The 27,891-nt window shown below is 42.6% G+C and overlaps 1 protein-coding gene across 2 annotated transcripts; it reads right to left on the bottom strand.

Annotated features, from left to right (window-relative positions):
- Positions 1–1,408: 1,408 nt before the first annotated feature.
- Positions 1,409–27,891, bottom strand: LOC129860530 (histone lysine demethylase PHF8-like). Of its 2 annotated transcripts, none has more exons than XM_055931003.1 (21): positions 27,578–27,891; positions 26,426–26,785; positions 25,452–25,537; positions 24,974–25,103; positions 24,369–24,529; positions 23,771–23,912; positions 23,455–23,641; positions 22,971–23,133; positions 19,484–19,571; positions 19,155–19,261; positions 18,949–19,040; positions 18,664–18,753; positions 17,918–18,193; positions 17,648–17,730; positions 17,374–17,540; positions 16,730–16,937; positions 16,017–16,360; positions 15,577–15,672; positions 15,259–15,368; positions 13,582–13,930; positions 1,409–9,733 (listed from the first exon to the last, which is right to left on the bottom strand). In XM_055931003.1, the coding sequence occupies exons 2-21, from the start codon at positions 26,521–26,523 to the stop codon at positions 9,645–9,647; spliced, it is 3,066 nt and encodes a 1,021-aa protein (XP_055786978.1). In that variant the 5' UTR covers positions 26,524–26,785; positions 27,578–27,891; the 3' UTR covers positions 1,409–9,644. The 2 variants fall into 2 exon arrangements, with proteins under 2 accessions (XP_055786978.1, XP_055786979.1); XM_055931004.1 differs by having other exon boundaries at positions 24,974–25,094.

Below are 27,891 nucleotides of genomic sequence, written 5' to 3'. Positions count from 1 at the left end.
CCACCCATTTTATTTACATTGACCCCCCCCCCTTTGTTTTACACTGCTGATACTTGCTGTTTATTATCTATGCATAGTCACTTTACCCCTACCGACATGTATGAATGACCTCAAATAACCTGTACCCCCGCATATTGACTCGATACCGGTATCCCCTGTATATAGCCTCATTATTGTTATGTAATTCTTGTTTTTCTAATTTTATACTTTAGTTTATTTAGTAAACATTTTCTTAACTGTATTTTTTAAACTGCATTGTTGGTTAAGGGCTTGTAAGGGGTTGTATTCGTTGCATGTGACAAATAAAATTTGATATGACAACTTGGAGTCCACCTGTGGTAAATACAATAGATTGGACATGATTTGGAAAGGCACACACCTTTCTATATAAGGCCCCACAGTCGACAGAGCAAAAACCAAGCCATGAGGTTGAAGGAATTGTCCGTAGAGCTCAGAGACAGGATTGTGTCGAGGCACAGATCTGGGGAAGGGTTCCAAAACATTTCTGCAGCATTGAAGGTCCCCAAGAACATAGTGGCCTCCATCATTGGTAAATGGAAGAAGTTTGAAACAACCAAGACTCTTCCTAGAGCTGGCCGCCCGGCCAAACTGAGCAATCGGGGGAGAAGGGCCTTGGTCAGGGAGGTGACCAAGAACTCGATGGTCACTCTGACAGAGCTCCAGAGTTACTCTGTGGAGATGGGAGAACCTTCTAGAAGGACAACCATCTCTGCAGCACTCCACCAATCAGGCCTTTATGGTAGAGTTGCAAGCCAAAAGCCACTCCTCCGTAAAAGGCACATGACTGCCTGCTTGGAGTTTGCCAAAAGGCATCTAAAGACTCTCAGACCATGATAAACAAGATTCTCTGGTCTGTTGAAACCAAGATTGAACTCTTTGGCCTGAATGCCAAGCATCACGTCTGGAGGAAACCTGGCACCACCCCTACGGTGAAGCATGGTGGTGGCAGCATCATGCTGTGGGAATGTTTTTCAGCGGCAGGGACTGGGAGACTAGTCAGGATTGAGGGAAAGATGAATGGAGCTAAGTAGAGAGATCCTTGATGAAAACCTGTCCCAGAGTTCTCAGGAACTCAAACTGGGACCAGGGTTCACCTTCCAACCAGACAACGACCCTAAGCACACAGCCAAGACAACACTGGAATGGGACAAACCTCTGAATATCCTGTAATGGCCCAGCTAGAGCCCGGACTTGAACCCGATCGTTCATCTCTGGAGACCTGAAAATAGCTGTGCAGCGATGCTCCCCATCCTAACAGATCTTGAGGGGATCTGCAGAGAAAAATGGGAGAAACTCCCCAAATACAGCTGTGTGAAGCTTGTAGCGTCATCCCCAAGAAGACTCGAGACTGTAATCGCTGCCAAAGGTGCTTCAACAAAGTACTGAGTTAAGGGTCTGATTACTCATGTAAATGTCTTTATTTTTGTTTATACATTTGAAAAAAATTCTATAAAAACAGTTTTTGCATTGTCATTATAGGGTATTGCGTGTTGATTGATGTAAGGCTACAATACGGCTGTAACGTAACAAAATGTGGAAAAAGTCAAGGGGTCTGAATACTTTCCGAACGCACTGTACATCCAAAATAGATGGGGATGTGGTCTAAGCTAACATATGTAATTGTTTTAAGATGGTGAAAACATGGATCATTTGTTTTTTTGGGACACATTTAACCCCTTATTTTTGTTGGCACACAACTACCTCCATACTTCCATTCGTTTGTATGGGTTGCCTTCACACGAATCCCGTGACACCTGTGGGGGTCATATTAGTTTGTAACACTAAAATTTTTGTGAGAAGAATCGTTTTCAGGATGTCTCATGGTCTGACAAACACCTCTGTAGCTCGGCCACCTTCCACCGCAGATGCGGCAGGCTGACATATCTCTAGCTTAAACTGATGGATTTTAATTGGGATTTTTTAAAAGTTGTTACTTAGATTGACGCATAGGTGCATCAATAGACTCTTAAGGATTTCAATACAATGCAAAATGTTCCTTGTTATATCATTACGATAATAGCAGTCAGAACCATCTTGAGAACATACAGGTTGTGTTACTCCTGCTGATGCATGCCAGATCATACATAAAATACCTATCCAGGTGTTGTATCAGCTAACCACATGTTACAGCAAACTGGTGCCTGACGGCAGTCGATGACGTGCACGCAACCATTGGCTGATGCATGCAAAGTCTGAGCAGGGGAACACGACCCCAGTGTTGCGATAGTGTCAACAATGATGCGCATTTCACAATCTGTTCAGTTATGAAGCTGTAATGGTGTAGTAAATCCGATGAGTTCAAATACTATTTGTAATCTTTCAAATACTTTGAGCATTTGCTTTAGCCTGCCTGGAGTCCCAAGTTTGGTGGGTAGGGTTTGCACTATTTAGACTTTTTCTATTGGTTCCATTGCAACAGGCAAGCACAGCTAAATTATTTTAAATAGTATTTGAACCCAGATCTGGTGTAAGTGGTCTACCAAAGAGAAAATAGTAATAACACGAACAATGTAACAGTACTGGCCCACTAAATTAAATAGTTGCACTATTTGGCCCCGTACATACTCAAATTGTACAACGGATGTAGAACACATTTGACACAAGTTGTGGAATGTTTTTCTGCACAATAATTATTATTACAGAAGCGATGTGGAGTCACCACACTCTGCTGCAACCTTGGCGTTAAATGATGTGGTAAAGGCTATGGATAGGAGGAAGCACTGTGCTGCCCTGTTTAATGACCTATCGAAGGCTTTAGATTGTATTGAAGCCATTGGACACAGTTTATCATAGCGCACTACGCTTTAATACGGGCAATGGGTTGAGTACACATCACTGCATTCTGTATCAGAAAGTAGGCTGACACTCTTAAATGCCTTGTAGATCGATGAATTGCACTCTTTTTATAAAGCCCTCCTGTATAAACTTTGGCCGTACCTTACTTTATTGTTAACGTACAAGATACCAGACCTGGTCTCCCTTTGATCTCCACTGAGTTAGCTAGATCTGCTTTTTGTTTTTTTGCACCTTAAGTGTGGAATGATCTCCAATGCACTTTTAAAATTGGAGGAATTGCTGCCTCTAGGGCATTTCAGAAGGCTAGCTGTTAAAAGATCTTATTACTACAGAATGTGTATATTGATATGTATTGTGATAAACAGGGCTCACCTGGAAAAGAGACCATGGTCTCAGGATTAAATTCTTGTCAAAATAAAGGTGAAATAAATAAAACAATGGTTGTGTAAAGACAAACAGTTGTATCACAAAATTATCAGTTGTATCATCAAATGCGTTTGTACATCAGTTGTACAACCTGAGTGTGTATGGGGCCTTTTTGGTACTGGTGAACAACTGCTGAGCACACATGAAATTGTTACATTCCACCTAAGAACACTCATGACGTCATCGCTCACAAAAAGGAACTAACAAATGAGCCACGCACAAGCACTAACTAATGCGAAACAAGTGGGGTTTTAAGAGGGGGTTTCAAATACACTCATGGGCTGTCCACTGAAAGTTGACTAGCAACACGAAACTGGGTCCTAAAAGACACCCACCATGAGTGCCCACTGAATTCGCCCTATAAAAAGGATACCAAAATAAAAACCCACACCACTTTATAATATGGAGTTAACCAAAGATAAAAGGCTTTGAATTCACAAACTTAAGAGGAAGACAGTCTAGCAATTTTAACATCTCTCCTGCCAACTGGAGCGTTGGCTCTGCCAGCACAGATGAAACTAACAACTGATTTACAGGTGCAACACATCCTGACCAACAAGGATGATTCCAATAAGCGTGCGCCACACCCATACAGAACCAACCTAAAAAAAAAAAGAAGCCTGTAACACCTTCCCGCTTTAGTCAACAAGTATATTCCATGTACTTGTTGGAAAAGTTTGCTCACAACCAACAGAAAGCTCTAATTTCACAATTTAAATGCATCACTTTCTCCAATATAAACACAGAGTTAACTACCTCTCAACACTGCAACAATCATGTCATTAACAAAACAGCCATTCATTAAACTATATTTTTAAACGTGCACCAGAACACAAAACTAAAACGAACTGCGCACCTTTAAGACAAATCAGAAAACAAGTTGTCCTTACCATGGACATGTCTGATTTCAAAGGGAAACTCCTGCAATGTCCGTAGTAACTTTCCTTGGGATTTTCTTCAGCACACCTGGTTAAGAGAAATTGGTTACCACTCTTTGTTTTGGGCAAAGAACCAATAAACCAAGGTGAACTGGCACTGTTCGGTTTACCCATCACCTGGCAAACGTGACAGGATTTACAGTAAACCACAATATTCTGTTCCAGACCAGAAGTTAACCAAGATATGGTCATACGTCTTGTTAACCCCAAGACGCTCTCTTGTCGAAGCGTAACTAGAACGACAAATACACTCGTCTTGCCCAGAAGTGGGGAACGCCACTTCCTCCGCAGAACACCATCCCTGTCAACGTAACCCACACAAACTTCATCAAACTCCTCTGGATGTATCTCAGCAAAAATAATGAGGGAAGCATCTTTTCTCTGTTCAGCAATCAGCTGCTTCCTAGACTTTGAAGTGTCAACTGTTGGGACCCTCTTATTTCAGCAGTCCTACAAACTCACTCACATTTGGGGTTTTCAAAGGAGCGGTCAACGCAAGAGGTTCACCGAAATCAGGACCAAACAAATCTCTCATAGATCGAACTTGGTGGGATTGCTGTTATCCTCCAACACTACACTTGCTCTCTGCAATATTCTTGGACATAGCAATTATAATACCACACGCTGAGAACCCCAGGGTTCTTTTCTGATAACTGGAAGGACTGCTCCCACAAGAAGAAACGTATTTTTCTCTTTTATATTTATGTTTCAATTTAGGACACAGATATGTCCTTTCACTCGGCAGTAATGGCAAACGGGTTGATATGAAGCAGCAGTTTTCTGCTGATCCTTGTCTGGGGAAAAAGCAAAACCTCGTAGTAGGAGGTAACTTCTCTGGATTGCTATTTGTAATTCTGTCTTTCATAATTTACGTTACTGTTGTCTGTATGCCTCTGGGAACAACTCTTAAACGCGAAGGATAGCAGCTTTAACAAATTCATAATCTGAATTTCACGGCCATTTTAGGGACGTTGCAATCCTCTTAAACTGAGTAAAATATACATCCGGCGCTTCGGAAGCCGGCACTTCCGAACGAGCTCAAACTCTGTTTAGGGTGCAGGATGGCCCGACTTGATTCAGAGTACTTCCAAGATCTATCCCTCTTTGGCGTGCTGCTAACTCAACTTCTTTAACTCGAATGGCATGCTCACATTCCTGTTCTTGTCTGGCTGCAGGTTCTTCTTACTCCATATTTTTTTTACTGTATGTCCTGCTCAAACTAATTGCAGTTGCTCCAATTTTGCCTATCGTTCTACCTCTCGCAGTTTCACATCTACTTGGTGTACACTACCACCTGTAGGACCCTTTTCACCATGTTTGCTCTCCAGGAGGATTTTCTCCTCCACCAAAGCAGTATCGATTAATTCTGACTACTGCTTTAGAATCGGCAGGTGCCACTTTGATGTCAATGTTTTGCAATGAGCAGATTCGCCTTTGTACATTTATCCAGTATCTCCCAAGTTGGGTTCCCCACAAATGTTCCCAATTCAGTCAAATATGTTTTACCCTGTGAGTGTTCATGCAACTTTCCACTGCTTTGGAATGATTTCAGCGACTACAAAAAACCTGGGACAAGATCCCGGACGAGCCCACCCTTTTGTTACGTTCCCACTAAAACAAACTCATGTCGTCGCTCACAAAAAGGGAACTATTAAATTACCCAGACGGAAAAGCATCAAAGCGAAACAGGTGGGGTTTTAGGAGAGGTTCTCAGACACTCATGGGGGGTGTCAATTGAAAGTTAACTAGCAACAAGAAACAGGGTTCTGAAAGACACCCACCGTGAGTACACAATAAATTCACCCCAGAAAAGGCTAAATAAAAACCCAGACCACCTTATAATACAGAGTTAAAAGTAGGCGGCGCAAACCAAAGGGGAGAACACAAGATAAAAGGCTTAACTTAAAAAGAGGACGACAAACGTCGATCAAACACTTAAACATCTCTCCTACCAACTAGAGCATTGGCTCTGCAGCTCTTAAATATTACCTGTGCCAGCACAGGTGAAACTAACGACTAATTAACGAGGCAACAGGTGCCACACACCCTGACCAACAAAGATGACTCCAATTAGGGCGCGCCTCACCCACAGAATCAACCTTGATATCGAACGAGAGAAGAAACACAAAACCTGCAACAAAATGAATAACAAAAGTATATTCTATCTCCTCCAGGCCAATGCTTTTTACGTCTAACATATACACTGACACAAGACGAAATATTATTAATACTAAATGATAAATCAGGAACTTCATTATTCCATTATAACAATACATGACCAACTAAAAATTACATAATTATTACTGCATACAAATAAAACTTTGAATATTTCAAACATTTTTCAAAATTACATGTATTTTATACAAGGTATGTTAAGCAATAACAACAAAAAGACTTATCCTTTGAACTATATAAAAACAAAATTACAACGATGTACATATCAGAATCATTATCAAATCTCTCGCTTCCCGACTTCCTTACAGCACACTACAACTGTGTCTATATATGTAGCACATTCCTTAAATAAAACACGTCATTCTACATCTGCGTCCCAAACAGCACCACATTTCCAAAATAGTATGCTACTTTTAACCAGAACGCATTGGGCTATGTTCAAAAGTAGTGCACTACAGAATAGGGCGCCATTTGGGATACAACCTACAACTGCTGTCTCAAGTCTATACTACTAAAGACTTGAATACAAACCATGGTGGATTTGAAAATGATTAGGAACCAGATTCTTCATATCATGACAGTACTGTTTTGACTGGGTGGCTATATAAATTCCAAAATATACACATCTAAAAACACAGACCTTCATCCAGAAGTGAGTTAAATGTAGCTTGGGTACCAGTATGTGACCTGCCACGACAAGGAGTGACATGATGGCACACAGACTGGTACCCAGGCTAAGGTAAATGAATACAATAAAAAACACAAGTTAAATCTTTCTTGGGGTCATTAGCACACCAATAGCATTTCTTTTAAAATATCTACATAAATTCTGGTGAAGAGATCCCTTTCTAAAAGGTTTGGTTGCTATCTACAAGGGAAAAGTAAACACCTGGGTGGTGAATAGAAGTAATAACCTAAGTTTGTGGAAATAAAAAAGTAAACTAGAGTCGAAAGTGAGGTGAGAACATAGATGTGAACACAACTGTAAAGGGGTGGATGGGAGGCAAGCCTACTAGCACATAATACATTTAAAAAGCTATCTAAAAGTAAGTCATCCAAAACAACATGAGTTAATCTCAAACGGATTAAATAATTTCTAAAAATCCCATTTGGCTGAATTGTCTGGAAAGAAATGTATATTTTATTTACCCATTTAAAACCTTCACCTCTTTTGACTTCAAGCACACCCACATAGAGACCCATGTCATGTGAAGAACGGGTAATATCATGAGTTTCATAATAAAATCAAAGAATTGTTTTACTATAAATCATCAACTACAAATTTCAGACATTTTTCATTGTCCATTTGATGAATACATGCTTCTTGCATGTAAGTTTAATGGGTTAAATGATTAGATAGATCATATAGCAATTAAATTGATCCATACATGTTCAATTGATCTGAGCGGTGCATGACCAACTAAATGCTTACATGCTCCTCAATATATACACTACCGTTCAAAAGTTTGGGGTCACTTAGAAATGTCCTTGTTTTTGAAAGAAAAGCACATTTTTCCCCCCATTAAAATAACTTCAAATTTATCCAAAATACAGTGTAGACATGGTTAATGTTGTAAATGACTATTGTAGCTGGAAACGGCTGATTTTTAATGGAATATCTACAGAGGCCCATTATCAGCTAATCCAAGTTTATAATTTTAAAAGGCAAATTGATCATTAGAAAACCCTTTTGCAATTATGTTAGTTAGCACAGCTGAAAACTGTTGTTCTGATTAAAGAAGCAAGAAAACTAGCCTTCTTTAGACTAGTTGAGTATCTGGAGCATCAGCATTTGTGGGTTCGATTACAGGCTCAAAATGGCCAGGAACAAATAACTTTCTTCTGAAACTCGTCAGTCTATTCTTGTTCTGAGAAATGAAGGCTATTCCATGCGTGAAATTGCCAAGAAACTGAAGATCTCTTACAACGCTATGTACTACTCCCTTCACAGAACAGCGCAGACTGGCTCTAACCAGAATAGAAGGAGGAGTGGGAGGCCCCGGTGCACAACTGAGCAAGAGGACAAGTACATTAGTGTCTAGTTTAAGAAACAGATGCCTCACAAGTCCTCAACTGCCAGCTTCAGTATAGTACCCGCAAAACATTAGTCTCAACGCCAACACTAGTCTCAAGAAAGACTAGTGTGGAAACTCCGGGATGCTGGCCTTCTAGGCAAAGTTCCTGTCCAGTGTCTGTTCTTTTGCCAATCTTAATCTTTTCTTTTTATTGGCCAGTCTGAGATATATATGGCTTTTTCTTTACAACTCTGCCTAGAAGGCCAGCATCCCAGAGTCACCTCTTCACTGTTGGCGTTGAGACTGGTGTTTTGCGGGTACTATTTAATGAAGCTGCCAGTTGAGGACTTGTGAGGCGTCAGTTTCTCAAACTAGACACTAATGTACTTGTCCTCTTGCTCAGTTGTGCACCGGGGCCTCCCACTCCTCTTTCTATTCTGGTTAGGGCCAGTTTGCACTGTTCTGTGAAGGGAGTAGTACACAGCGTTGTACGAGATCTAAAGTTTCTTGGCAATTTCTCACATGGAATAGCCTTCATTTCTCAGAACAAGAATAGACTGAGTTTCAGAAGAAAGTTCTTTGTTTCTGGCCATTTTGAGCCTGTAATCGAACCCACAAATGCTGATGCTTCTGATGTCAACTAGTCTAAAGGCCAGTTTTAATGCTTCTTTAAATTAGAAAATTTTTCAGCTGTGCTAACATAATTGCAAAAGGGTTTTCTAATGATCAATTAGCCCTTTAAACTTGGATTAGCTAACACAATGTGCCATTGGAACACAGCAGTGATGGTTGCTGATAATGGGCCTCTGTATGCCTATGTAGATATTCAATTTTTTTTCAAATTAGCCGTTTCCAGCTACAATAGTAATTTACAACATTAACAATATCTACACTGTCTTTCTGATCAATTTGATGTTATTTTAATGGACAAAAAAAATGTGTTTTTCTTTAAAAAACAGGGAAAATGTTGAACGGTAGTGTGTGTGTATATATATCAAAGTATGAATAATACCAAATGTGAAAGCAGAATGCTGACTACTTCAGTGCTACAAAATATAAATTCAATCTATTCTGAATTATTAAGAGGACTGGAAAGGGGTATAGAGTGAGAACATGAGTGGATGACAGGTGCAGGTGAAGATACCAAATGAAAAAAAATTGAATTATAGATTAAAAAATATAAACAGTCTCTCTTAAAGCAGTCATGTCTTTCAGGTCCTCTTTAATTTACATCCATCTGTCCTCCATCCGTCCATATCCCCCGAAGCACCTCTCACAGGAGAAGCTTCCCATTGCGGTGTATTTTCAGAATCTTTCCTAGTCTCTGTTTTGCTGTTGCAAGTCCTTTCTTTGGACGTTTCCCTGAGATGGAGGTAGAAAGAAGGAATAAGGCAATGGGTAAGAAAACAGTTTGTCACATTTGTGAATCCTGTTCATTAGACACCAAATGGAGGAAAACAGACTGAAACAGGGAGGGATTATCTGGACAGGTAATTTTCATTTTCCGCTCTGAAATGTTTTCTGTTGTGTTCCCTAATGTGTTCCCTAATGAACACAACTCACAGGGGTTACAGCAACAACAAAAAATCCCATGACTCAAACTTAAGTCGATCTCTGATTGATTTTCGGCGGGGCCAAAAAAAAAAAAAGTAATGACCATCATGCTTTTAGGGAAAGAGGATAATTTGTACATGTAAACTGCAAGTTTTACCAATTACAGTCCTTTTCAATTGGATAAAAACATTTATTATTCAAATAATGAAAAAAATGAATCGATATGAAAGAAATTCGTCACAGTGACAGAGAAAGATCTTAAACCCCTGAACTCATGTCTATGTGCTGTGAAGTTACCAGTGTGTTTCTAGTCATGACCAAAATTATTGGCACCCTTTATTCTTTATTAAGATGAGCAAAAATATAGGGCAGTGACGATCATGGAATTTTGGATGATGGTAATTGGTCAACCAAATGACCGCTGTCACCGTAATAACTGTTTGGGCGGGGGGCGCACATTTTCTCCTCTCTTCCGCAACTGACTGCATGTGCCGCCACAGAAATATAATTAATAGAATGGACGTCCTCATTCTATGATGGCATAATGGGTGGACTGGCAGCCATAGACCTGGTAAAGGAGTCATTGGAACGCAGAAGTTCAATTTACCAGATTGGAGAACATTCAACAAATCTGATCTAACATAGTGGATATTTGCCAAAACCTTAATGTTTTATGTACTGTAACAGGCCCACAATGTGCTTACTTCAGTCCAATTTGGATATATTTGCTATATAACATGTAAAAGTGACTACTAAATGCTAACTAACATTTGTATAAGATGGTTAGCATAGCTAGCATACAGAAATGGTTGATGGTGGTCAAAATCATTTTTAACGAATGTAGTTGATCGGTAACAATGACATGAACATGTGTTGGGGTTGACAACCATATAAGCATTATACTTCGAAATAATGTGAAACACACTAACAATAGCCCAAAAGTAGACTAATTTTGCTGGGGGGCAATGAGGAGAGTTGGGATCATTACCCCAAGGCCCTTTCCCCCCATGCGTTTCCATGGCAATTCCATTGTTTTGGCTGAGTTTGATTGACCTCTTTACCACATCCACTGCGAGTGTACCCATAAGTAAAATATGTGCTAAAATATATGCTGTAATTTGCTGATTCAACTCAACTGACATTACAAAAAACACATTCCATTGCATGAGGCACATCAGTTAAACATAATTTGAATGAACATTCACATTACCATGGAAATTATTGCATCACAATACCAGGCAGCCATTGTGAGTGTACGAATTAGTTAACCAGTCAAATTGCCAGGGTTAGATGATGCAAGCCTATTCTATTTCTGTGTGCTGCTGCGCTGCATTGTCGTCATTCAGTCAGCTGTGAGTTAGACACCCCAAAAAATTGTTAATTTATTTTCATGATGTCTGAACTATATTGTGTATGGAAAAAAGGGAAGATTACACTGAACAAAAATAAACGCAACAATCAACAATTTCAAAGATTTTACTCAGTTACAGTTCATATAAGGAAATCTGTCAATTGTAATAAATTCATTAGGCTCTAATCCATGGATTTCACCTGATTGGGAATATAGATATGCATCTGTTGGTCACAGAGATCTTTAAAAAAGTAGGGGCGTAGATCAGAAAACCAGTCAGTATCTGGTGTGACCACCATTTGCCTCATGCAGCGCGACACATCTCCTTCGCACAGAGTTGATCAGGCTTTTGATTGTGGCATGTGGAATGTAGTACCACTGCTCTTCAAATCGCTGTGCGAAGTTGCTGGATATTGGCGGGAATTGGAACATGCTGTCGTACATCGATCCAGAGCATCCCAAACATGCTCAATGGGTGACATGTATGGTGAGTATGCAAGGCATGGAATAACTGGGACATTTTCAGCTTTCAGGAATTGTGTTCAGATCCTTGCAAAATGGGACTGTGCATTATCATGCTGAAACATGAGGTGATGGCAGTGGATGAATGGCATGACAATGGGCCTCAGGATCTCGTCACGGTATCTCTGTTCTACCAATCATTGACAGAGCCCTCTGTTCATAACGTTGACATCAGCAAACCGCTCGCCCACACGATGCCATACACGCTGTCTGCCAACTGCCCAGTACAGTTGAAATCGGGAATAATCTGTGAAGAGCACACTTCTTCAGCGTGTCAGTGGCCATCGAAGGTGAAAATTTGCCCACTAGTCAGTTACAACGCCGCACTGCAGTCAGGTCAAGACCCTGGTGAGGACGACGAGCACGCAGCCTAGCTTCCCTGAGACAGTTTCTGACAGTGCATAAATTCTTTGGTTCTGCAAACCCGCAGTTTCATCAGCTCTCCGGGTGGCTGGCCTCAGACGGCCTCAGACGACGTGAAGAAGCCAGATGTGGAGGTCCTGGGCTGGCGTGGTTACATGTGGTCTGCGGCTGTGAGACTGGTTGGACGTACTGCCAAATTCTCAAAAATGACGTTGGAGGCGGCTTATGGTAGAGAAATGAACATTAAATTCTCTGGAAACAGCTCTAGTGGACATTCCTGCAGTCAGCATGCCAATTGCACGCGCTCTCAAAACTTGAGACATCTGTCTCAAAACTGCACATTTTAGAGTGCCCTTTATTGTCCACAGCACAAGGTGCATCTGTGTAATGATCATGCTTCTTGATATGCCACACCTGTCTAGTAGATAGTGAACATTTCTCCTTTGCCAAGATAATCTAACAGGGATGTAAACAAATGTCTGCACAAAATGAGGAAAATTATATTTTTGTGTGTATGAAAAATGCCTTTACGTGTTGTTTTTTTTGTTCAGTGTATATTATTATACTTATGTACTTGCTCAGAGAAAGAGATTTTAACAAGTAATATGTTTTCTCTCAAAAGATAGAGGTCCAAATTATTGGCACCCTTATTTACAATACTTCAGCACCATTCCCTTTGCGAGGATAACGGTACTGAGCCTTTTTCTAAAATATTTTATGAGATTGGAGAACATATTTTATTTAACTAGGCAAGTCAGTTAAGAAAAAAAATCTTATTTTCAATGACGGCCTAGGAACAGTAGGTTAACTGCCTTGTTCAGGGGCAGAACGACAGATTTTTACCTTGTCAGCTCGGGGATTCGATCTTGCAACCTTTCGGTTACTAGTCCAATGCTCTAACCACTAGGCTACCTGCCGCCCCAATTGCCGCCCCAACAGGGAGGGATCTTAGACCATTTATCTATACAACATCTTTCCAGATCCTTGATATCCTTTGTCGGTGCTTATGGACTTCCCTCTTCAATTCAAACCACAGGTTTTCAATTGGGTTCAAGTCCAGAAACAGATGGCCATTGCAAAATGTTGAATTTGTGGTCAATTAACCATTTCGTTGTGGATTTTGATGTGTTCTTAGGGTAATTGTCTTGCTGGAAGATCCACTTATGGCCAAGTTTCAGCCTCCTGGAAGAGGCAACCAGGTTTTAGGCTGAAATGGCTTGAGCTCTTTGGCCACGCACACCAGTGGTTGGTTTGACGTTGAAAGAAGGATGCGTATACAGAAAATAAGGTCAACGGCATCAAACTTTTACCAGTACCAGGACATTTTGCCCAAAACCTTGTTGCCTCTGCCAGGAGGCAGCAACTTGGTCAAAAGTGGATCTTCCAGCAAGACAATTACCCCAAGCACTTATGTACTTACCTCCACCAGCTCCAGCGCTGCCGGGGCTAGCTAGCCCAGCGGGGGAGGCTGCAGAGGGGGAGTAAGTGCTGCTGTTCTGGGGGGAGAGGGAGGGTCGTCTGGAGGTGAGGAACACCCCAGGAGCCATAGCCGCACTCCCTCTGGGGCCCCCAGGGCCCACCGTGTACTCATGGTCCAGTAGGCTGGCAGAGTAGCACTCCACCCTCTGCTCAGGGCTTAAGTCAGGGGTGGGAGGCTCCGGGGCTAGAGGGGGGGAGGGAGGGGACAGCTCAGCCTGAGGAGGTGGCTGTGGTGGAGCAACGGGGCGGGGCTTTTTGGTGTACTTCCTCTTGGTGGGTTTCTGGATCTCCTGGATGAATAAACAATAGAAATATTAGACAGCAGTTGAAATTCAATCATATTCCCTAGCTCCTCAGAGGGTAGCATCTCAACATTTGGCTCTCATTTGTCAGTTTTTGGTGATTGTCTCATCTTTATTTTATTTAACTAGGCAAGTCAGTTAAGAACAAATTCTTATTTACAATGACGGCGTACACCGGGCCAATTGTGCATCGCCCTATGGGAACTCCCAATCATGGCCGGTTGTGATACAGCCTGGAATCGAACCAGGGTCATTAGTGACGCCTCGAGATGTAGCGCCTTAGACTGCTGCGCCACTCAGGAGCCTTCAAAATGTATTTCAATATGTGTAAGATTTAGTAAAGGGCACTACCGCTACCTGCCCTACCTCTCTCAGAACATGAACTTGTCCCAAACTGCCCCCTAACATACACTATATACAAAAGTATGTGGACACTGCTTCAAATTTGTGGATTTGGCTATTTCAGCCACACCCGTTGTTGATAGGTGTATAAAATCGAGCACACCGCCATGCAATCTCCATAGACAAACATTGGCAGTAGAATGGCCCGTACTGAAGAGCTCAGTGACTTTCAATGTGGCACCGTCATAGGATACCCCCTTTCAAACAAGTAAATTTGTCAAATTTCTGCCCTGCTAGAGCTGCCGAAGGTCACCTGTAAGTGCTGTTACTGTGAAGTGGAAATGTCTAGGAGCAACAACTGCTCAGCCGCGAAGTGGTAGGCCACACAAGCTCACAGAACGGGACTGCCGAGTGCTGAAGAGCGTAAAAAAAATGGTCTGTCCTCGGTTGCAACACTCACTACCGAGTTCCAAACTGCCTCTGGAAGCAACGTTAGCACAATAAATGTTTGTCAGAGCTTGATGAAATGGGTTTCCATGGCCGAGCAGCCGCACACAAGCCTAAGATCACCATGTGCAATGCCAAGTGTCGGCTGGAGTGGTGGAAACGTGTTCTCTGGAGTGATGGTTTGTCGAGATCGGTGTGGAAGAACTTGACTGGCCTGCACAGAGCCCTGACCTCAACCCCATCGCACACCATTGGGATGAATTGGAACGCCGACTGCGAGGCAGGCCTCATCTCCCAACATCAGTGCCCGACCTCACTAATGCTCGTGGCTGAATGAAAGCAAGTCCCCGCAGCAAAGTTTCAGCATCTAGTGGAAAGCCTTCCCAGAAGAGTGGAGGCTGTTATAGTAGCAAAGGGGGGGGGGGGCAACTCCATATTAATGGCCATCGTTTTGGAATGAGATGTTGGACGAGCAGGTGTCCACATACACTACATGACCAAAAGTATTCCCCCTCCTCTCATCTCACCTGTTGTGCCAGTTTGGCAGCAGCTGCAGCAAGGCCAGTCTCTACAGACGCCACTCTGGCCCCCTCCCTCACTGGGCGCTCCTGTTTTGGCAGGGTGGGGGTTACCCGGGCTGAGGGAACAAGAAAATATGTTAGCAGAATTAATCAACGATATGTAACACTTTATTTGGAGAGTCCGCCTACAGATGGTTACTACATGTTCAATTAAGTATCAACAAATGTCCTTCGCTGTCTGTTTGGTCATGAAACATGTCCACTGTCTAACACTCAGTGACTTTAAGTTGACAACCCATTGAAAATGGGTTGAGTAGTGAGTACCTTTGGGGCTCCAAGGAGTGTCGTCCCAGTTTTTCTTCCTCTTCATCTTGGCCTTGTTGGCATGGTCCTCCTCATCAGACTCTAGGGAGGGATAGACTGAAACACACACAGGGGTTGGTTAGGAGGGTTGAGCAGGCAGGCAGGATAACGACGGTGACATCATTGGATCATTTAGTTTAGTATCCATCATAGTGCCTTAATTAGACCATGACTTATAGTTCCCAGGTGACCTAAACCCAATGTTTGTGCATTAGTTTTAGCTTGACCGGGGGAACCAGTTAAGCAGAGGGTGCAAATTTCAGACCATTCCAAAACTAATGCAGCCAGGGCGAGGGGAGTAGTCTCTGAGCAGTAGCATGTTCTTGTGCTCCGTCCTCCTATGACTCACCTGGTCAGAAGTAGTGCAATCAATCTCAATTGAGATTCTTCCTCTGACTCACCATACTCGGCGTCTTTAAAACAGGTGCCCAGAGTTTCCTGCTCGTCTGGACTGTCCTCGTCGCTAAGGTGACGGGCCGGCCGCTTGACAGGCCGCTTCCCAGGGCGTTGGAATGTTGTCTTCTCTTTGGAGGCTCCTCCCCCTCTGCTCTTATTGGCTCCTGTCACCCACACGGCCCGCCCTCCTTTCTCTTTGACCATGCCCAGGCCCTCAGAAAGCCCTCCGGAGACAGACCGAGGGGAGGAAGAGGAGGAAGAGGAGGAGGAGGAAGAAGATGGAGGGTTGGCCATGGAGAGCATGCCCTGGATGGCATCTCGCGTGCTGGGAGAGGCTGGGGCTTCCTCACTGGAGGGTGGAGAGGGAGGACAAGAGATGAGTGATCACCACACAAACAGCACTAAAAGGTAGAGGACATATGTTGCAAAAATGTATATTACGCAAGTTAACCTGTTCTGTTCATGAAGGCAGTGAGTGAAACATTCATCCTCCCAACTTGGCTCCCATTTTGGATACATTTTTCCATTGGCAATCTGATGCCAAGGCAGAACGCAAATACATTTTTCTAATGATTGACTTGAGTTCAAATAGATAAGACAATACGTGGTAGTCTGACTGCTCAGAATATCTGAACACAAGTTGCAGAGGGCTGGTTTTGAGAATGAAACAATATGATTGAGGTTTCTGAAATGTCCAGAAGTGTCAGTCAGGCCGTACCTGAGTGCAGAGTCCAGCCCTGCCACTTGTTTGCTGGCTTTCAGCAGGTCCAGGATTCCCCCGGCTCCACCCTTCACGCCATGGACAGTCATGGTCTCCTCCTCATCTGTGGTGTAGTCCTCCTCAATGTCAAAGTCCACCTCTCCTGGTTCTCTGATGCGATGTGGGTCAGAGCATGGCTTAGCCCTCGGCAGCTTCCTAGGAAGACCTGACGGAAACAGGGTCTAGTTCAGTAGGCACAAAATGGAAGAATACCATTTGAAACTGTGTGAAATGGGGAGGAACTAATAGAAATGCTACATTTGTACGTTTTCTTTAGCAAAAGGTTGTTACAACATGTGCTCTGATGGAAAACGATCCAGGCATACATACACAGGTTTATAGTTTGTTCCTTGCTCCACCAACGGACCAAACCTGCCCCAGACACCAATGATAAAACTGACTGGTAGATTACGTCACTCTATCCCAAAGGATGCCTAAAAAGTGTTTTTATTGCTTTCATATCAATTTAGCCTCAAGGCTCAGAAGGCTGAACCAAATGCCCCAACAAGTTCAGAAAACGTTTTTTTATTGCTTAGTAATGCTATCACGAAAGAAGTGCTATCGAAGTATATTTCCATTTGTACTATATCATGTAAACTTACCAATTAGTTTCTTCTTGCTGGATCCCCCAGCCTTGCGTCGTGGAGGAGGTGTCTCGTCAATCTGTAGCTCGTCCTCTGACTCAAAGTCTGACAGGGCAGACCCTCCCATAGCATGGTGCTGGAAGTGAGGTGCACGGTTACTGCCACCTGAACGACCACCCTTCTTCCTGTGGTCAGAAAGACAGAAACTTATATGAACGTGTCGATGACACAATGTGAAATGCAAACAGAAAGTGATAAGAGATAAAGAGGTCGCCTAACATGCCAGTCTTACCCCTGTATTTTGCCGTTGGTCAGCACCAGCTTCAGTTTGCTCTTGCTCATTTTCCCCTGGAACTCCTCCAAGGGTAGCTCAAACTGGAGATGGAGAGAAATCACAAGCATCACAAATCCATGCAAACAAACACTGTACTCAGGTTGAGAGCTGAATAAAACTAGAACTTTCAACTTTATTTGTCCCAGAGGGATTTTCGTTTTAGTTAAAATGACTATTTAATTTATTAAAATGTATTTGACAGGGACAAGGCCAATTGAACAGACGTACCTTGTTCTTGTTTTTCTTGTTACCAGATTGGCATTTCTTCAGTGTGTGTTTGGTGTGAATCTCCAGGAGGTCCAGCTCTCCTGCCTCTTTCATTAAGCCCTTTTGGCCCTTCTTTTTGGGGCTGGGGGACACATCCTTGGGTTTGGGGCCTCTCTTCTTCCCCGGGGGGCGGCCAGGGCTCTGGGAGACGGCTAGAGGGGAGGCTTTGGGGAGGGGCGAGGGGAAGCCCTGTGTAGAGGTGAAAGGAGCCGCAGGACGGCCTTGCTGGAAGATGTCCTGGAGTGGCAGAGAGGACAGAGTACTTTCAGTAAGCCAGACTGAAATTAATTCATACACACTCATATGCCTGATAGGGACTCACTATAGTGGTGACCTGAACTGTACAGACTCAGATATTATGGTAGATGAACAACTAGGCCAGTCCAGTAGCTTGGCTCAGTTTGCCTCAGTGTACTCTTTTGGGCTCCTGAGTGGTGCAGCGGTCTAAATCACTGCATCTCAGTGCGAGAGGCGTCACTACAGTCCCTGGTTTGAATCCAGGCTGAATCACATCCGGCCATGATTGGGAGTTCCATAGGGCGGCGCACAATTGGCCCAGCGTTGTCCAAGTTTGGCCGGGGTAGGCGTCATTGTAAATAAGAATTTGTTCTTAACTGACTTGCCTAGTTAGATAAAAGTTAACTAAATATAATCAATAAAAAAAATGAAATATTTGTCAGTGTCTTCACCTCCCCAGGCCAGCTTACCTCCACCAGTCGTATCTCCTTGGCCAGGTCCTTGACCAGCTGCTGAGTCTTAATGGTCTCTGGAATCTCCACCTCGTGGTCAGTCAGCGACTTGTGGAAGGACAAAAACATAACGTCACCATAAGACATAAAGGACTATAGCGCCCACTACAACTAGCTTCCTGATATCTTGTGCCATTGTTCATAATGTTTACGACTGACTATGAAGGATGTTATAACGTCTTCAGTGGCTGCTATAAATGCTTGATGAATGCATAGATAAGGGGGCCTACAGTAAAGAGCTACCTCTTTGCGTGTCCAGGTGCGGAAAGCGTTGTTGAGGGCTTTGGCTCCGTGGACCAGGTAGGTAGCAGGGTGTCTGCGGTTCTCTCTCAGACCTGCAACGTAGACCAACATAGAAGTTATCAAGGTTCTTGACAAACATTGCCCAAAGAAATGCAGTTCATTAGAGAGCAGAGGGAAAAAAACATGTTTATGATGAAGCACCTCACCTCTGAATGTGTCAAGCAGGTGCTTGCCAACATACCAGCACACAGTCTCAAAGTTTGGGAAACTGAACAGGTCGGCTGTACTCAACCTCTTCTCTATTTCATACGCTCTGATGAGGAAAGAAGACAGAACACAGGGTGAATGGTTATTCACATTTGGTAATTGGAATGTATAGTACAATGGTAATGGAAATGTATTGAGTGAGCCATTTTCAAAATGGCATTGTAGTTATGAATGGTAGAGAAAGAGTGCTATGATCAGTTCAGATAAACTGAGTACTGCAAGTGATACGACTCACGTTTTAGTAGGAGGCAGGAGTGAAGGGACTTACCGGAGCTGCATGTCAATGTTGAGACTGTGTAGGAAATTCCCTCCGAAAGCCACGCAGTCCACAGGAGTCAGTACAGCATGGATCCATCCTGAGAGAGACACACACAGGTACATTGAAAACCCTCAGGCATATACAGGTAAAATACAATCATACAGTTGAAGTCGGAAGTTTACATAAACTAAGTTTAAATGTATTTGGCTAAGGTGTATCACAATTCCTGACATTTAATCCTAGTAAAAATTCCCTGTCTTAGGTCAGTTAGGATCACCACTTTATTTTAAGAATGTGAAATGTCAGAATAATAGTAGAGGGAATTATTTATTTCAGCTTTCATTTCTGTCATCCAGTGGGTCAGAAGTTTACATACACTTAATTAGTATTTGGTAGCATTGCCTTTACATTGTTTAACTTGGGTCAAATGTTTCAGGAAGCCTTCCACAAGCTTCCCACAATAAGTTGGGTGAATTTTGGCCCATTCCTCCGGACAGAGCTGGTGTAATTGAGTCAGGTTTGTAGGCCTCCTTGCTCGCACATGCTTTTTCAGTTCTGCCCACAAATGTTCTATAGGATTGAGGTCAGGGCTTTCTGATGGCCACTCCAATACTTTGACTTTGTTGTCCTTAAGCCATTTTGCCACAACTTTGGAAGTATGATTGGGGTCATTTGGAAGACCCATTTGCGACCAAGCTTTAACTTCCTGACTGATGTCTTGAGATGTTGCTTCAACATATCCACATAATTTTCCTTTCTCATGATGCCATCTATTTTGTGAAGTGCATCAGTTCTTCCTGCAGCAAAGCATCCCCACAACATGATTCTGCCACTCCCGTGCTTCACGGTTGGGATGGTGTTCTTTGGCTTGCAAGCCTCCCCTTTTCCCTCCAAACATAACAATGATTATTACAGCCAAACAGTTCTATTTTTGTTTCATCAGACCAGAGGACATTTCTCCAAAAAGTATGATCTTTGTCCCCATGTGCAGTTGCAAACCGTAGTCTGGCTATTTTATGGCGGTTTTGGAGCAGTGGCTTCTTCCTTTCAGGTTCTATCGATATAGGACTCGTTTTACTGTGGACATAGATACTTTTGTACCTGTTTCCTCCAGCATCTTTACAAGGTCCTTTGCTGTTGTTCTGGGATTGATTTGCACTTTTCGCACCAAAGTACGTTCATCTCTAGGAGACAGAACGCGTCTCCTTCCTGAGCGGTATGGCGGCTGCGTGGTACCATGGTGTTTGTACCAGCGTACTATTGTTTGTACAGATGAACGTGGTACCTTCAGGCGTTTGGAAATTGCTCCCAAGGATTAACCAGATTTGTGGAGGTCTACAATTTTTTTTCTTAGGTCTGGCCTAATTTCTTTTCCTTTTCCTTTTCCCATGATGTCAAGCAAAGAGGCACTGAGTTTGAAGGTAGGCCTTGAAATACATGCACAGGTACACCTCCAATTGACTCAAATGATGTCAATTAGCCTACCAGAAGCTTCTAAAGCCATGACATAATTTTCTGGAGTTTTCCAAGCTGTTTAAAAGGCACAGTCAACTTAGAGTATGTAAACTTCTGACCCACTGGAATTGCGATACAGTGAATTACAAGTGAAATAATCTGTCTGTAAACAGTTGTTGGAAAAATTACTTGTGCCATGCAAAGTAGATGTCCTAACCGACTTGCCAAAACTATAGTTTGTTTAACAAGACATTTGTGGAGTGGTTGAAAACGAGTTTTAATGACGCCAACAATCTAAGTGTATGTAAACTTCCGACTTCAGCTGTACGCTACCAGTCAAAAGTTTGGACACACCTACTAATTCAAGGGTTTTTCTTTATTTTGACTATTTTCTACATTGTAGAATAATAGTTTAGACATCAAAACTATGAAATAACACATGGAATCATGTAGTAACCAGAAAAACTGATAAACAAATCAAAAACTATATTATATATTTGAGATTCTTCAAAGCAGTCACCCTTTGCCTTGATGACAGCTTTGCACACACTTTGTATTCTCTCAACCAGCTACATGAGGTACTAACCCAGAATGCATTTCAATTAACAGGTGTGCCTTCTTAAAAGTTAATTTGTGGAATTTCTTTCCTTCTTAATGTGTTTGAGCCAATCAGTTGTGTTGTGACAAGGTAAGGTTGGTATACAGAATATAGCCCTATTTAGTAAAATACCAAGTCCATATTATGGCAAGAACAGCTCAAATAAGCAAAGAGAAATGACAGTCCATCATTACTTTAAGACATGAAGGTCAGTCAATGCAGAAAATGTCAAGAACTTTTCAACTTTCTTCAACTGCTATGATGAAACTGGCTCTCATGAGGACCACCACAGGAAAGGAAGACCCAGAGTTACCTTAGCTGCAGAGGAGAAGTTCATTAGAGTTACCAGCCTCAAACTGCAGCCCAAATAAATGCTTCACAGATTTCAAGAAAAAGACACCTCTCAACAGTAACTGTTCAGAGAAGACTGCGTGAATCAGGCCTTCATGATTGAATTGCTGCAAAGAAACCACTACTTAAGGACACCAATAAGAAGAAGAGACTTGTTTGGGCCAAGAAACACGAGCAATGGACTTTCACCGGTGGAAATCTGGCCTTTGGTCTGAATGAGTCCACATTTGACATTTTTGATTTCAACCGCCGTGTCTTTCTGAGATGCAGAGTAGGTGAACGGATGATCTCCGCACGTGTGGTTCCCACCGTGAAGCATGGAGGTGTGATGTTGCATTGCTGGTGACACCGTCAGTGATTTATATAGAATTCAAGGAACACTTAAACAGCATGGCTACCAAAGCATTCTGCAGCGATACGCCATCCCATCTGGTTTGCGCTTAGTGCGACAATCATTTGTTTTTCAACAGGACAATGACCCAGCACACATCCAGGCTGTGTAAGAGCTATTTGACCAAGAAGGAGAGTGATGGAGTGCTGCATCAGATGACCTGGCCTCCACAATCACCCGACCTCAACCCAATTGAGATGGTTGGGGATGAGTTGGACCGCAGAGTGAAGGAGAAGCAGCCAACAAGTGCAGGATATGTGGGAACTACTTCAAGACAGTTGGAAAAGCATTCATCTTGAAGCTGGTTGAGAGAATGCCAAGAGTGTGCAAAGCTGTCAAAGGCAAAGGGTGGCTACTTTGAAGAATCTCAAATATATTTTGATTTGTTTAAAAGTATTTTGGTTACTACATGATTCCATGTGTTATTTCATAGTTTTGATGCCGTCACTATTATTCTACAATGTAAAAATTACGAAAAACTAATGAGTAGGCGTGTCCAAACTTTTGATTAGTGCCGTATATGAACTGGCACATAATACATACGGAGTTCTGACAAGCTCCACCAGGAATGCACTGTATGTAAAACACATCACCAGAAGCAATAACAGGCCTGTCACAGCACTAGTCCCTGTTTCAGAAGACAAACCATAACATCTGACCACACTTTGTTGAATACCTGGGTAAATGAAGAGGGTGAATACCTGTTGGGATGAAGAGCGTGTTCCCCTGTTTGACAGAGCACTTGTAGCACATGTCCACCTGGTCCCCGAAGAACATCTCGTTCTGATTGGACGAGGAGCTCCAGCGCTCAAACAAGGCAAGGTTGGCTGGCGTGGGGGAGATCAGGTAGAAGATCTTCTCACCCTGAGAGACACACGTAGACATTTATCTAAGTCACAGCGCTCACTAATCAGCCTTTCCGTTTCCACATCAACGTGAAAGTGGAAGAGTTAAAAGGAGAGAATTGTCATCCGTCAGACAGACATAGCATTACAATGACGAACAAGGTAAAGTCAGGCATGGACATCATCTCTTAAGAGAGATTAAAATATTATATCTCTCTTAAGTCTCCTAGTATATAACACTCCAATTATGCATGTCAGCACAGCAGGAAGAATGCCTAGTTCAAACAGTCCCTTTACACAATTTGGCCCAAAAATGTCCCAATAACTGCCCTCTTCTTACCCGTAGTACATGGTACCAGACAGAGGTACCTCCGAAGTCGATGTGGAAGTCTGTGTAGCTGTCCTTGACCCCCATGAGGCAGTATTTCTGGACGTTGGGCCGCTCAAACACGGACTCCTCAGGCCACAGGTTCTCCACCCACGACAGCTTCCTCACTATCTTCGGAGTCTCCACCAAATTTGACAGCCTGTGACAGAAAATGGACATTTGACTTTTGTTCAACCAAATGATGTACTGGTGACAAGGAAGACCCCTAGAGAGCAATACCAACCAATGAGTGGACTGCATTGACACAAGAACAAGCAGTGTGGTGTACCTGGTCTCAGAGAACTCTAAGCTGATGACGTTGAGGACTCGGTCTCTGTTGGGGCTGTTGTAGTACTCCACAAAGTCTCCTAGGCGCATCTTCAGGTCAGCTTGGCGAGACACGTCAATCACATCAATCTCCCTGTCCGGACCTATAGACAACACGCAATCAACAAACAAAACATGTCTTGCTGCTCCCCACACAGAGTGCTTTATTCCTGCACCGTGATCATATACAACATCAACTTCACAGAGGTCTTGTTGTGTGAGATAAGACCGTAGTTTACTCTGGTAACCTACACTAGGTTACATCTCTTATGGTAATGGCATGTCAAGTTGAGACGTGAGTAGTTAAAGAGCAGGTATGACAGAGCCTTGTACTGTATGTAGAGTTGCAGGTTTACATTGACATTTTAATCATTGAATTGAGCAGATGCCCTTATCCAGGGAGACTTACTTAGAGTCAGTGCATTCAACTAAGGTAGGTAAAGGTACCATAGAAGACAACATATAAATCAGTGTTCTCGTTAATGATGTGGGGAAAACAAGCAAATATTAAAATAACTGCACGTGAAACCAAAATTGTCGCTAAAGACGGAGACGTTTACCGATGTAGTGCTCTACGTCGTTGACTCCGAAGTTCCCCGGGGGCAGGTTCATGCCCAGGCCGTCCCTCCTGAGGACCATGACAGGAACACTGAACGAGCGCTCCTCCAGGAACTCCACTGTCAGCTGGGCCCCCGACGGCTTTAACAATACCTCATCAGCACTGCACATAGAGATTGGAAAATAGTGAGGGACACAGAGAAATAGAATAACTGGAATGGGAAAAGCGTCTTAGACTGCTGCAATTTCACAGTACACTCAATATGGCAGATATAGTATTATGATGCAAAATTCAACTTCTATGGTGAGAACCAGGTCAGAACTGTAAAGTTAGAGAAAATGATTAAAGTACCACTCGAAATTATACATTATCTGACAATAAAAAAATGCAGATTCAAAAGCCATATTTTTGACCACTCAGATAGTTTTGAGACGCTATACTGTATGGACGCAAGCAAAACGCTACGCATGAAATCCTTTACATTGTAGGTGTCGGCTGGGTTCTTTCTCTGCGAGGCGGTCATTTTAGGTGAATGTTCATGCTAGATAAAAGACAGTCTGGAAGAGAATGAACACGTATAGATATAATGTAATACGGGAGGTTTACCTTGGAAAGGTTCGGCTTCGTAGCTCCCTGACAAACTGTGGGCTGCCTGTCTTTACTGGTCGACCAGAAGTTTCTCTTCCTCCAGCATCAGCCTGCTTGGCACCTCCACGCCGCTTCCTCACTGCGGAACATACAGGGGACAACAACAGACTTGCATTACAACCACGCTACTACTACTTGTGTTATTACAACCACACTACTACTATACTATTACTACTAGGCCTACATTACTACTAGTAGTATTACTAAAGGCAGACCGGGTAACAAAACTGACAGAAGTGAGGAATTGTTATGTGTATTGGCATGTGTATTTCTATAGAGCCAGGTTTCCTAATCCCGTCCTAGAGTACCCCTAGCCATTCAGAATGTATTCAGAACTAGCACACCTGATGCTACAGATTCAAACAGGTCTGAAATATGGGTGAAATATAAAAATACAGCCTGGGAAGCAAATTCAAAGAGACTGAGAGGGACTTACTGACAGAGGGCCCATGGGTGACCTGACAGTTGGGACAGTGGTACAAGTCAATCTCTGCTGCTTTGTCTTCCTCCACTCCAACACAACTAGACAAACAAACAAACATGTACTTATAGCCTACTGTATACAGTCAGCAACTATACTGAACAAAAATATAAACACAACATGCACCAATTTCTTTGATTTTACTGGGTTACAGTTCATATGAGGAAATCAGGCAATTGAAACATTTATTAGGCCCTAATATAAATTTCCCATGACTGGGAATACTGATTTGCATCTGTTGGTCACAGATACCTTAAAAAAAAAATGGACCTCTGGATCTCGTAATGGTACTTTTGTGCATTCAAATTGCCATCGATAAAATGCAATTGTGTCTGTAGCCTGCCCATACCATAACCCAACCGCCACCATGGGGCACTCTGTTCACAACGTTGACATCAGCAAACTGCTTGCCCACACAACGCCATACGTGTTCTGCGGTTGTGAGGCCAGTTGGACATACTGCCAAATTCTCTAAAACAACGTTTAAGGTGGCTTATGGTAGATAAATGAACATTCAATACTCTGCCAAAAGCTCTGGTGGACATTCTTGCAGTCTGCATGCCAATTGCACGCTCCCTCATAATTTGAGACATCTGTAGCGTTGTGTGACAACTTTTATTGTCCCCAGCACTAGGTGTAATGATGTGTAATGACTGTGTAATGATCTGTGTAATGATCATGCTGTTTAATCAGCTTCTTGATATGCCACACCTGTTAGGTGGATGGACTACCTTGAAGGAGAAATGCTCACTAACAGTGATGTAAACAAATTTGTGCACAACATTTTTGAGAAATAAGCCTTTTGTGCATATGGTACATTTCTGGGATATTTTACTGCAACTCATGAAACATTGGACCAACACTTAACATGCTGTGTTTATATTTTTGTTCAGTGTAGTAACGCTCAATGAAACTGAAATATAACTTACCTTCCATGGAACCAGTCTTGACATATGTCACACTCGATCATAAAGCGTGTGACATCGTAGGGCAGGCGACACAGGCAGTACACTGGAACAGACGCCATACTGGGAGTGTAAACTGACTGACAGTTAGGCTTAAATCTACTCTGTGAATATGGCAGCACGACTCTAGTTTGCAATTAGAATTAGTTTACGGTTGCATTGAGCTCTGAAAAAAAATATATGGTTCAAATGTCGTTTGTACTGAAGCAGCACAGGGCAGTGCCAGTAACAGGTTAACTGTGGTGTGTCACTTCACTTGGAATAGGTGCCTAGCCCACTGCTTTCTGTCACACATGGTGCATTGTATTCGCCATGATTAGGCACCTGTTGAAATGGGAAAGAAGAGAGCACAAACATATATGTCAAAAGGTCTGCAGGGATGTGGGTGTTAATTTGAGGATAAGAAAGATAAGTTCCTCTAAGTCGTTTTACTGACCGAATGTTCTCACTGTAAATTGCTATACTTGGCTCGCTAGCAGTGGGTCTGAATAGTAAACTAGCCCACGATTAGGCAATACAAAAGTTAGCTAGCTAACAATAACACTTCTAAACTGGCTAATAAATGTATGGGGAGGGGTAGGCCTTGCAAAATGTCTGACAGCTCTCGCATATGAATTGGAATTCAGACAAATAACTGGCTAATTAGCTAGTACTAGGGGAGGGAAAGTAACATTAGCCAGTTAGCAGCTTAGCTAGCTAACTATAGTAGCTAGATTTGTAAACACTGCAGCCTGGCTAACAATGGCTTTTCGCAAGTACCTAGACTATGCTAACGTAACTAGCTAACAAACGAAAAGCGCAGGTAATTGAACGTTACCGATTCATAGCAAGCTGGTAATAATGTGTATTAGTTCAACGCTATCTTTTCGTTAGTTGCAATTCAAGACCACACATAGCCAGTTTATTCGCTACAGTAACTTAGTTGTCAGCGCAACATGCTAGCCACCATTGGCTAAGCTTAGCAACTTAAGTTAGCTGGTAACGTTAGCTAAACAGCGGATAAGTCTATATTTAGCTAAATATATTGCATTTTAAATTAGTTTATCGTGAAAATAGTATTGAATTACCTATAAGTTTGTTGTACGTTCAGAAAATCGGTCCGAAATAATTTCTTACCGGGATTTAAACTGTCCGATTGCTGCAGAGAGGCCACCGGCCAAGCATTCGAAATCGGTTGAAATCCTTACGAAAGGCTGAGGATCGATGAGGCCTTATTATGCAGCGCAAAGTATTCAAAAACAGCCCTTACTGCATTGTCTTTTTCCCCTACAAATGATATCCAGGTGTGTAGGTTAAGTCACAAAATGTATATTGCAGGGTTTGAAAAGATTAAAAGAGCACATGAGCACTGTTACTATAAACAACTCAGAAATACAGACATTTGTGATGGAGCAACGCCATTTCAAAGCACTCGCATAGACTGTCTGTAG

Source organism: Salvelinus fontinalis, chromosome 8, assembly GCF_029448725.1.
Source record: "Salvelinus fontinalis isolate EN_2023a chromosome 8, ASM2944872v1, whole genome shotgun sequence".
NCBI classification, from domain to species: domain Eukaryota; kingdom Metazoa; phylum Chordata; class Actinopteri; order Salmoniformes; family Salmonidae; genus Salvelinus; species Salvelinus fontinalis.
The sequence above is the reverse complement of the archived record's forward strand: the minus strand, read 5'-3'. Positions and strand labels throughout refer to the sequence as shown.